The sequence below is a fragment of the Telmatherina bonti genome (assembly GCF_933228915.1).
Source record: "Telmatherina bonti genome assembly, chromosome: 18".
Taxonomy (NCBI): Eukaryota; Metazoa; Chordata; class Actinopteri; order Atheriniformes; family Telmatherinidae; genus Telmatherina; species Telmatherina bonti.
In genome coordinates, this window is record NC_136616.1 from 30,668,116 (window position 1) to 30,680,576 (window position 12,461).

Below are 12,461 nucleotides of genomic sequence, written 5' to 3' on the forward strand. Positions count from 1 at the left end.
AATATGCCCTGAAAAGTCTCCAGCTGATCCAAAATGCTGCAGCGAGGGTTCTGATGAGGACTAGCAGGAGAGATCATATTTCACCATATTTCATCATATTAGCTATCAGGCTCCTCTCTTATGGAACCAGCTCCCACTGTGGGTTCGGGAGGCAGACTCCCTCCACACCTTTAAGATCGACCTGAAAACCTTCCTTTTCATGATTCTTATAGTTAGGATATGAACATCTCCTGAGTTGGAGTCTCTCATAACTATCCAGGTTATGCTCATTGCTCTTATAGTTATGGGTAGTCTAGTCAACCTTTACTTATGTAGCAATGGGGATTTCACCTGATGCACTGAGAAGTACCTCACTCATTACTCTAATATAATAATGGATAAATATATGCCAATATTGCCGTCTCTAACTTATTTCTCCTTTTTTTCACAGGTCTTCCTGATTAAGTGCAGTTGTACATGTTGATCTGTCTTTCCTGTCCTCTCCACCCCAACCAGTCGAGGCAGATGGTTGCCCTCCCTGAGCCGGGTTCTGCCGGAGGTTTTCTTCCTGTTAAAAGGGAGTTTTTTCCTTCCTACTGTCGCCTCGTGCAGCTCAGGATGGGAGATTGGATCGAAGTCATGACTCGATGCAATCAGTTGGTTTCTATTATAGGATATGTATGAATTGGCTTGAAATGATGTGTATGTTGATTCGTGTGTGTAAAGTGACAACATTGTTGGGAAGTGGCGCTATACAGATAAGAACATCTGGAGGATTAAAGGACTGATGACTCAGCAGGATTTCTGCATTTATCTTTACTAGACAACTGTAACGCTGTCCTTGTAGGTCTTCTGAAAGAGTCCAGAACGCTGCCGTTCATGTTCTCAGACCAAGAAAGTGGATCATAGAAGTCCAGTCCTCAGATGTTTTGGCTTCCTGTCTGTCAACAATAGACTGCTGTTCGTTTCTGAAGCACTGAATGGTTAAGGTCCCAGACAGATTCAGGATATTCTGGTTTGTTATAAACCAACCAGATCCACGAGGTATTCAAGGTCAAATCTACTTTTTGTTCCTAGTTTTTTTCTTTTTTAAATGTGGATCAAACTCCTGGAAAACGGCCGATCTGTTGAATCTCTCAGCTGCAAGCTGCTTTATTAAAACGTTTCTATTTGCTGTGATTTATCAAACTGTTATTTCCACACAGCGTAACTTCTACTTCTTAAACTTCACCTAATTCTATTTTCGCTTTTTCTGTCTATATATAATTTCAATTGAAGTTTTATGCTTTCTTTTTCCTCCTGCAACCATTGTATTGCTTTTCACGTTTTATGTAAAGTACTTGTCCTGTAATGTGCTACACAAGTAAACAATTCAACGGAAAAAAATAAAAATCTAATAATGCCTCACCACTGTGGCTGGCACCACAAAATAGCAGCAAGAAAGTTGCTGGTTCGAAACTCATACATACATGCATGTATGCATTTATGTAAAGGAGACTTCAGAAAGATTTCAAGTCTTTCACTTTGACATGATAACTGTGAGAATAGCAGATTTACTGCAGCAGCAGAGTTATCATCCAAAAGTGTTAAACACTGAGGGATTGTGAGAAAACTCTTCTCCATTTCACTAAGAACCATTTCAGAACCTGGTCTGGTTCCTGGTTTGGAAACCTTAGTTGCAGTGACAAGTACCTGAAGACTCCAAACATAAAAAGACTCAACATAGCACCCGGTCTGGTTTCTGGTTTCAGACCTCTGATGCAGTAACAAACAGCTTAAGTATCCTAATAGCAGAAAAAGGTAAGGGTACCTCAAATTAGCACTTTGAGGTAAATTGTAGTCACATGAGGTAGTAAATTATAAACAGACAAACAACAAAAACAGTAATAACTGTCTACATGCATAGATGGCATGGCAACACTATTCACTTTAAATGGCATGTTGGTTTTTGGGAAATGCCATTTTTCCTGTCAAGCTATAAATCACTCTTGTAAACTGGATTCATTCCTGTTTTTCAAGTAAAGAACTAAAAGTACTGCTATAAGTACTATGAACATCGAAAAACCCACGTAGAGTCCGATTCTTTCCCGTATTGCTGGCGGTGAAGTTTCCTCTGTTGTTTTATTCCAGGATGCTGCAAAGAGATAAAACAAAAAAAATGAGTGACTTTCTGAAGTTTTCTGAGAGCTTAAACGTGTCATTAGACGAGTGAACAAAGTCGAGAAGTTACAAAAACACTAAATACATTGTTATTGGGAATCAGTGAAAAGGTTATACAGCTTGTATGTTTACTGCCTAAATCAGTGGTTCCTAAACTTTTTGAGCCACGATTCCCCAAGACATCATATGATGGTGTTTGTGGTGACCCTACCTCATTTTAACCCACTTATGTGATGGAGAGTTATGAGAAACTGGATTTGGTTCACTGCTGTAACATCTAAATGCCTCAAACCAGCTTCTCTTGCAGAAACAATGCCAAATTAAGCATTTAACAGTTAATTTAACAAATTTATCTGCGTTAAGGTCTTTATGATATTCCTAATAAAAGTCGGAACTTTGTATATATTTTTTTACAATACTCCGGCAGCCCCTGAAATTATTTTGGGACCCTTGTAGGAGCTAGGGGCCCCCAGTTTAAACAAGGCTGGCCTAAATGATTCATGAAAGTGTCTTTTTAACAGTTTCCTCTTAAAGGAAGGAGAAAACTAAGGAGGAAACTTATGACTTCATTCCTCACACATTGATGCTGAAATGCCTGAAGCTGCACAAGGTCAACAACACCCCCGAGGTCATCTTTAGGATAGTTGTGCAAGTCTCCAGAAAATGTGGCATATGTCAACATCCACACGGATTCACTGTCCCACGGTGTCAAGTTATCAAGTTTCAAGCTGTTTGTCACATGCACATCCAAGATGGCAGTGAAATGCAGATATACATGCTTCCATATACATGCTTCCAAAACTGTGCATGCCATTTAACAGCAGTAAAAACACAAAAAGTAAAATAAAAATACATAATCATTAAATATACACAATATTAACGATGTACACAATGTAGAAAATGTAGACCTTTGATTGGTGCAATTGAACATGACCTTTTTTTGCCCTCAACCCCCTATGATCCTATTGTATCTCTGTTCTTATCTATTGTAAGGCAGCGCTGTAATAGCTGCATGGCCTGAGCTTAGCTCGGTTCTGTTTTGCTCTTTTGTCATGAATGTTACATGTTCCTATGTCTGACCTTGGACGAGCTGGCTCTAACTCTGAATTTCCCCTCGGGGATGAATAAAGTATCTTTGATTTGATTTGATTGATTAAAGTGATAATGATCAAACGACATGATTATGAACTTTCGCAGCAGAAAGTAGGACACCAAGCCAGAGGTCAGAGGTCAAAGCTCTGCATGCTGTACTGCAGATGCCTGGACCTCCTGAGCCAATTCATCAACAAGACTGGAAAGATACTGACTCAGAAAAGGAGCCATTGTTCTTATTGTCCATCTCTGGTCCTCAAGGATACTTTTATTTCCTTCTCCTCCACACTTTACTTTAACTAAACACAGAAATGCTAACCCAGTCTACAGCACAGGTTTGAAAGTCCAGTTCTCGGGGGGCCGGTTTCCTGCAGGTTTTTGTTGTCTCCATGCTCCAACACACCAGACTGAACAAATGCATGGGTTGACAAGCTGTTGGAATCATTTGATTTGAATCAGGTGTTTTGGTAGAGGGAAAAAACAGAAACTTGCCAGATAGTGGCCATCAAAAACGGAAGTTTGATACTCCTGCCAGTAAAAGGTTTTACTTCCTGTGGAGACAAGCTTTCTTTAATATTTGCAGCAGGCTGCTACAGATGTTTTATCAGTTGATGGTTGGCAGTGTGCTCCTACATGCTGGGGGAGCTGTACCATCAGGAGGAGCCAACACCAGCTGAATACATTCATTTAAAAAGGGACGGAGGCTGGAGGAGGCAGTGAAGCAGCAGAAAATTCCTTCCAAATTTCAACACCTCAAATCCTCTGTACTCTGGCTGCCTACGGAGTCGTGTACTAGGGCTGCTCTATTATGGCAAAAATGATAATCACGATTATTTTGACTGAAATTGAGATCTCGATTATTGAACACGATTATCCTTTTATCTTTAACATTTTTTTTTTTTACATTAAACCGTGACTTTTAAAAAAAATGTCTTTAGGATTCCTCATATTTTAGAAAACAAACAAATAACATGAAGCTTTGTCATGACGAAGTGCAAATACTGATGTAAACTGAATAGATAAATATTAGTTAAGATTAAACAATGCTGTGTGTCGTGGTGTTCTCGACTCCGCGTCGTGCATTATAACCGTCTAATGCACGGTTTTGAGTTGTTTAATCCGCTTTTACCATGGTTCCACACCGTAAATATTTTAACAAGTGTGTATTTCTTTTCTACAACATTTGCTGAAGTACAGGAACTATTTCATGTTTGCTGTCAGGCTACAGCGCGTTTGTCTCATTCACCTGCTAAAAGACAGCTGATCTGAACCAGCTGATTAACGCGTTGCTATGGTAACGGCCCATAACGGACGGATATTGCAGTGTTTAACCCGTCGGAATACGTGTGCATTTAGACAAAAATAATGCAGCCAGTTGTCACTGACAGTGGTATAAACTATGTTTAGGTGAACTTCCACAACCTACTGCAGTTATTCTACATTGACCTGCAGCCGGAGCCGACTGAGACTGGCCGCCTGGGAGTGCTTTAGGACGGGAGAGGCTCCCGCTTCTCCTTCCTTACAGTAACTGCAGAACAATATGTGCCTTCAAGTCAGTCGCCAAAACACCAGAAAAGTCTCTAATAACTCCAGTAAAAGCTGCTAGATTTGTCGCTAGTCGTTAGTGAGAACAGTGGCTGAATGAAACCAAAGCACTGCAATGCCGGTGATGCTTGATTAGAAACTGAAGACAGCAGGAGTGGAAACTGCAAAGAGAAAAATAATCGCACCCTTTTATTTTTATGATCGTTGAAAACCCAGATCGTAATTGAGATAAAAATCTGATTAATCGCCCAGACCTATCGTGTACGTTCAGTAATGTCTCTGCATGGTTCCACAGAAAGACTGTGGAAGACCTTTGTCCCCACTGCAGTAGGCTGCACAACTTCCTGGAGAGAGGAGGGGTCATCTACCAGTCAGTGTAACAGTGGAGCTTCTAGACTAGAGCAGATTGATTATGAGGTTTATTTTAGTAAAATTCTTTCAATCTATTTATAGATTTTAATTATGTTTATTTACTTTGTGAAAATTTTATCCCCACATCGTATCTCTATTTTTAGCATAATCTGACATATGAAACTGAAAAAAAACTAACAAATTACATACTTTGCTAATTCAACTTTTCTTGGACCTTTACACAAAATCAACCTTTTTTCTTTCTTACAGGTGACACAAGTTGTGCACAGGTCTTAAACTCTGGTGTCATCATATTTAATATGAGTCACCGCGAGAATGCTTATGTAAGACAGCAGGGTTTGGATGTTGTGGTAACATCCAGAACCTTTAGGTGAAGTTTCAGACCACTTTATAGCAACAGATTTATCATATCTAAGTCATTCATTTAGAAACACTTTACTAAAACACTGCAGTCAATTTAATCTATTTAATAAAAGTTAGAAGATAATCATGTTTAGTGGATGTACATTTCAACAGTCACCACCAAAAAAGGCATTTTAAAATGTCAAATTCAGATGTTTTGACAACTACCAGATGTTCAACAGTACTAAACACAAACTTTTTTGGCAACATCTACAAACAATATATGGTTGTATCTACACAACAGATGCTTTGCTATTTTGTTTTTAATGTTGTAGGTCCTTTTCTCAGATTTTTCCCTTTTGGTTTTAAAAAGAGAAAAAAAAAAAACGAAGTGCAATAATGTATGTGAACTGCTGCAGTTAACAGGCTTGTTCAACTCCTGATGTGAAGTTATCTTAGCATTTAAAACTCTTCCTACACCTGAGTATGACTTTAAAACAATGATATTAATGGAAATGAATAAGTTAGAAATGTGTAATTTCACTATCATACAAAAAAGGCATCAATCCTGGTGCTCGAGGGCCTGCAGGTTTTCCAAGTGTTCCTGCTGGAACACACCTGACTCAGACAAGCTCTGCACATGTCTGCTGAATACACATTGATTTGAATCAGGTGTGTTGCAGCAGGGACGCTTGGAACTCCTGCAGGTCACTGACAATCGTTAGAAAATGGCCATGATATTTCTGCATCAACATAAATGAAGTCATCAAGTAAATCTAATGACTAAAGTTCAGTTTGAGTCGAGTAAAACATATGAATGAACCTTCTCATTATTAGATGCTTTCAGCTTACCTGTAACTCTGATGTCACAAATCTCATTTTTATTTTTTCTGTCAGCAACAACAAGACACTGATATGTTCCCGTGTCGTTGAGCCTCGCGTCAGTCAGGAAGCATTTGATTGGTTCATTCCTGATGAACGATGGATCACAGTGCAGTCGTCCTCGGTAGAACTCATCTATAAACAGTGTGTCTTTGCGTTTGCTATCATAGAAATAAATCCTCCTCAGTGGTTCCACCTTCATCAGGTCTATATGCAGTGAATCAGGAGGTGTGTCAGTGCCATCAGGGAAAAAACACGTCAGCGTGATGTTTCCGTGCTCCTCTGCAGGGTAGACAGCTGGAGTTGATGGAGTCTGACCTGCAGAGTTAAAAGAAAAAGCAAAATAAAAGAAAGACAACAGGAGTCAGATCTCTTATAAATGTAATAATTACGGTGTCCCTTAGTGGCCTGGAGAAGTTACTGCTTGTGATATAGCAAAAAATGAAAAAGAAAATTATTTTAAAAGACTGAATAATAATTCAAAAATAATTTTGCTTTTAGAGATATTTGCCATGATTTTGGCTTTTTATTTGTATTATTTGTATATATTAATATTTATCAGTGCACAACCTCTTCTTCTCTTGCCTTTAAAAACCCTTCCGCTTCCTCAACATTCGTCTCGGAGGTGGGAAAACAATCTTCAGGTCAAAACTTCGAGAAATTACATCAAATCTGGTGCGAAGCACACCATGCACCATAGGAAACATGTCTGGATGCTAATGTTAACAAAATGTTGACAAAATAAAATAATCATAACACCAATAACCATAACAACCAATAGGTAAAGTGATGACTAAAAAGAAAATAACACTAGTAGAAAGAAATAATCGCAATTATTGTTTGTTTTGTTTTTTTTACACTGCCAAGATTGCAGATGACCATAAATGACTATACAGATACAAAAATACCATAAATTCCCTGATAAACATGCTCCTCCTTACGGTCTGGGTTCTATTTTTATAAAGAAAAGCATGAGGACTGGATCAGCTTTCTCTCATGTGGGTGTGAGGGCGACTTTGACCTCTGAACAATAGAATGTGAATCTTTAACCTACTATTGCTATCCCACCACCAGTATGACATGTAAGAGTTATTAACAATAATAAAAATATGGCAGTGATGTCATGGTTAAACAGGTCACTTCACAATAAGAAGGGTTCTGGTTTGAACATTGGCTGGTCTGCAAACCAGCCGACATCCATGCAAATTTCTATGTGACGTTCACGTGTTTTAAATGCCACGTAGAAAATTCATTACTTACATTCGAAGCTGTTGCTGTTTTAGTTAATTGTTTAGAAGGAGAATTAAGTAGAAAAGTAACTCACCAGCAGCAAGATAGAGACCCAAAATGAGCTCCAGGGGCACGTCAAATCTCCAAACTGCCATTTATCACTATTCTGCCCTGAAACAGAGACTTTATCTTAATGTTTTCATCCATGTTTTCTGCAGCAGTTTATATCATTTATGTACACATCCGATTCCATTTTTGTCAGTCTCTCATTTAAAACCACTGTTTAGCTTCAGAGGGCAAAAACTGCAGCCGTGTAAACAAAAATGTTTAGTTGAATTGTTTCACCTTCATTAAGACAGTGTCAGTGTATAAACAAAGTGTGTATTCAGCTCATACATTCCAGCAGTGGAGACAAACTACAGCACACTGATTTATGTCTATTGTTTCCAGTTTTATGTTCTTTAGTTAATTAGTTGGATGCAAATGTTTTCTTTGTGTCACATTGAATGTTAGTGGTACATTCCCTTTAAGTGGAGAGAAATTGTGTATTTGCCTTTAAAGAAGAGGAAAGCTGTGTGCATTGCCTTAAAGAGTTGCATGGTGGCGGTGGTGATTTGAGGTGTAGGTCACATGACTAAAAAGCTATTGAACTTTAAAATATTCAAAAATTCATGTAAAAAAAAAATGGAGAAAATAAAGGCTGTGCAACATGTGGCATGACTAGCTGAGCAATTAGTGATTTGAGATGTGTAAGTCATGTGACTAAAAACCTATTGAATGATTAAAAATTTTATTTAAATTAGCACACGATTAAAATGTAACCAGCGCCACCTGGTGGGGGAAGGCTTCCTCTCTGAGTTTCTAAAAGGCTTAGGAAGCATGAGGAAGTGCCAGGTGTTTTTGAGGCTGGTGATGAGGTGAGCCTCATGAGTAACTAAGAATAAACATAGAACTCAGTATTTAAACAAACAAGCAATTTTATTAACAAAGACCTCAGAGAAATCCCACCTCAATTTAACCCAGACTGGTCATACACTTCCAAATAACCCCAGCATACCCAGAACCTGAAGAACAAACCAAACGTGGCGCCACAAAGCACATCATTCAGCTAACACTGCAAGTCTCACTCATGAAGACCAACCCTCAGAAGTCAGGGTCCAGGAGCCTGGAAATCAAGGCCTATTTGAAATCGGCTGTCACAACCCCACAACAAAGCGGCGTAGGGTCGGCAAGTTATAACGAGGAGACTGGATGTTGGTATAAAGTTAGGAAGACCGTCGCATCGTGCATCTTAACCCCACGACGAAGTGGCTTCGGGTCGGGAAACTGGGTGTCCGATTATCTGTTAAATATCAAACCTCAAACTAACTTTACTTCGGTCTGAAACCGAGGTCTGAAAGTGTCCCTGGAAGTTCATTTCCTGAATACAACAAAACCTAAACTATTTCATAATCAAGACCATGAAAAAAGTTTCTTTTCCTTTTTGACTCTACCATTTCTAAACTCAGCAATCATTAATAAGTTTTATTCAATGCATTTTAAATGATTTTCAACAGCGCAATAAACAAACTTGCTGAAAGACAAAAACTGCGCAGTGGAGGCTTGGTGCTGAACAATGGGGCAGGGGTTTCTCTCCACATGTGCTAAAAACGTACCTTTCCCAGTTTGATCCAAACGGAGGAAGACAACTTGATTCAGCTCCCAGACTTTAAAACCTTTAAGCAAGCAATTGTATCTCACGGCTCCACCGTCTGATTCACCCGAAGAAGACAATAAAATCCATTAAAACTAAGTACGCAACAAAGAAATAAGAAACTGCACAGCTTCCTGGGCTACTTCTACTCCCTGGCAACACCCACTTCCTCCTACCCTAACACCAGCAAGTTTTGCAGGCTTCCTTTTCCTTTCGCACTCCTTGTCAAGAGAGGAAATATGCGTGCGCATAGTTATGTCATTGTGTATTACGGTAACCACCGTCGAACACAAACGTAGACGTACAGCTTCTTGGTCATGTCACCCATTGACACAATCTTTTTTACCCTGGTTTATGGTATTTTAAATACTTACTAAACAATGTATTAATTTAAAAGAATGTAAATGGTTGCAGACTGAAGTTTAGCAGTGCTAATGTCACTTTTCCCAGTTTGTGTATTGATGAGACTGAAGTAGAGGCAGCAGGCTGGGTGCAGGTTGGTGGTTTTTGTGCAAAGAACAATCCTACACTTATAATGATATTAATTACTTTATATGTTTCTTCAGTATCTAATTTCTTGATTTAACCAGTGTGTATGGGTTGTTGTTGTTTTCTTTGTATTCTTCTTATGTCTTTATAATGTGTACTGTTCTATCATTAAAAACAATGAATGAATCAATCAAATAAACAAAGTCCTGATGGAGTTATAAATAGTTTTCACATCACTTTTATCACTCTTGTTTATTTCTTTGTTTCACTAATATGTGAATACCTAACCTTTATTGAGTATTTGTGATAAAAGGTGGTGAGCGAGGCAGTAGGTGAAGGTGCAAGGAACCAGCAACTTAACACAAAAACAACATGTCTAAGAAAGGTTACATGTTAAATCTGCTGTGACATTTAATTTGCCATTCTCAAAGTTATCATCCATATGGAAATGTATTACTTAGCTGTTTCACATGCTTACGTGCTCTTGGGCAAGACATTAAAGCCTGTACTACTGATTTGCTAATCAGTGTATGAATTGCGCTTCTTTGAATGCGTGAATAAAAAAGTCCATACTGTAAGATTTAGGTTGGACTGAAACAAAAAATATTGTTTGTTGTTTTCACTGTCAGGATATTGTTTCATGATAAGTCAGATTCTCAGTCATTTATTTATTTAGATTACTGATTGGGTAAAGAGACAGAATATGCTATAAGAGTTGTGATGTATGGGTTTGGAGTTTGTTTTATTTTCTTCAACTATTTTTTTATGTATAAAATAATGTATGAAAAATGCTGAACAAATAAAACTTGAATTTGAACATAAACATACTGACAAAGACACAAACATGATAACATATTCTGTCATTTAAAGCTTTATTGACAAAAATGAAGACATTATTAACAGTGTCATCATTAGTGGCACTGCACATGTTTTCTTCCAAAATATAAGGATAAAAATGTCATACTTTCCGTTCTTCCCTCCTGTTTATTCTTAACACAAGTTGATATTACTGATAACAGGAGATATAAGAAAAGCGACTGTTTGGAGGTCTGAAGATGGTAAAAAATTTGCTTTAAAACCTGGCTTTATATGACTGTTTAATCATTATGGAAGGATTCAGGTTTTATGATCTGATGTCTGGTTTTTAATGTGGTAAAAACCCGTAAGATAAAGCTCTGTATCTGTTTTTAAATCTCTGCTGAAGACCCATCTGTTTATGCCGACAAGCCAACATTTTGACCTGATTTTAAATAATTGTAATTATTTTACTCTCATTTCTAGTATTTATATATTCACGTCCTCTTATATGTTATTTATTCCATTTAGTTTAACTCTGCACATTGTGGTGCTTGGGTCAACTTTGTTGTTTTTAAAGTGTCTTATGAATAAAGTTGCATTTCGTTTCAAGCTGGTGGATGAAGCTTTTCAAGAAGCAAACATTGTTTTCGGTTTTATGAATAAAGACCAAATTTAATTTTCACAAGCACTGAAAACAGAGGCTTAAAGTTTACTGCTTTTTGGGAATCAAACGTTAATCTGGAAGGCTTACTTTGATGAGTCAGCTTTAAATCTCATGGCTTATTTTAGTGTCTTTAATAAAGAGCAGAGCTTTTTCTATATGAGAGCAGGCTTGTTTGCTTTTATACCTACATGCATTACTAGTATCCTTCCAAACTGTGCAAACGTCCTGCGCTCAAGTTTGAGCTCTTCCCTTCTCACTCAGACTCCTTATCAATAAATAAATCTGTTGCTGACAAGAGGTTCGAAGAATTGAACCTTTTGTAATGAGTATGAAGCCTCTGACGTGTTCAGTAATAATTCACTGCATTATACCTTTAAAGTTAAAGAGAAAAAGCATCAAATACTTAAAAAGTAACTGTGTTGGAGAAATAGAGATCATTTAACTTCTGGAGCATATTCTAAAGTAAAACAAGTGTTTACAGGAAGTTATAGAAGACTTAATCGACCATTAAACATTTAGGAAGACGGAGCCCAGTTTTAAAATAAAGTTTGACATATTTGCAGGGACATTTTGTGTCAAGTAAAGAGTTCAGGGAGAGCTGTGTGGTATCTGAGAGTAAACCTGGCAAGTCTGCTGTTAGAGCCATGTAAAAGTTGTCTTTATTTTGTATATTTTTGTACATAACATTATAATGGAACCATTTTGTTGTTATAAGTAATGCACTTTTTATCCTGCCATGGAAAATTTTGTTAGGTTTTGTATAGTTTAATAATATTTTTGCCTTTATGTTTCACAGTTGAATTGACTATTTCAGGCTCTTTTTATGCTCCTGTATTTAGGACTGTGAAGACAGTGCGCTGCGGAGTGCGCTTGTTCAGTGGTTTTTGTAAATGAAGCAGGACGAGGAGCTACAGTTTTTCTGACCATGAATAGAGATGTTTATATTTATATTTTGTTTGGTTAAATATTCACTGCAGTTTTGTGGTGTTTTTTTTTTTTCTTTCTTTAATAACCGGCGATAATTTTTTGTATCCGTTTGCTTCATTTTTTCGTCTTGAGTCGGAAACCTCGTGTCCTGCAAGAGTGGCCTGAACAGGTTCGGTTATGTTGATTTTACATTGCCACTACACCTGCTCTTAAGCATTAATTATAACCAAACTCAACTTTAAGAGGTTGGTTCTGTTAGACATTTAAATTCTTTACACGTGACAGTGC

The 12,461-nt window shown here is 37.7% G+C and overlaps 1 protein-coding gene across 1 annotated transcript; it reads right to left on the bottom strand.

The window, feature by feature from the left end:
- Nucleotides 1-669: 669 nt before the first annotated feature.
- LOC306768961 (uncharacterized protein) lies at nucleotides 670-9,444 on the bottom strand. Its single transcript, XM_079257451.1, has 4 exons — nucleotides 9,258-9,444; nucleotides 7,697-7,773; nucleotides 6,343-6,690; nucleotides 670-2,113 (listed from the first exon to the last, which is right to left on the bottom strand). Exons 2-4 carry the CDS (start codon nucleotides 7,755-7,757, stop codon nucleotides 1,962-1,964), a joined length of 561 nt encoding a protein of 186 aa, XP_079113577.1. The 5' UTR covers nucleotides 7,758-7,773; nucleotides 9,258-9,444; the 3' UTR covers nucleotides 670-1,961.
- Between the last annotated feature and the right edge of the window lie 3,017 nt (nucleotides 9,445-12,461).

What these genes read in the sequence shown, in the direction of transcription:
- LOC306768961 (XM_079257451.1), bottom strand. Translation starts at nt 7,757, where the DNA reads ATGGCAGTTTGGAGATTTGACGTGCCCCTGGAGCTCATTTTGGGTCTC. An exon ending in GGGTCTCTATCTTGCTGCTG is followed by an intron (nt 6,691 to 7,696) that starts GTGAGTTACTTT and finishes TTAACTCTGCAG; the next exon opens with GTCAGACTCCATCAACTCCA. An exon ending in TTGTGACATCAGAGTTACAG is followed by an intron (nt 2,114 to 6,342) that starts GTAAGCTGAAAG and finishes ATCTCTTTGCAG; the next exon opens with CATCCTGGAATAAAACAACA.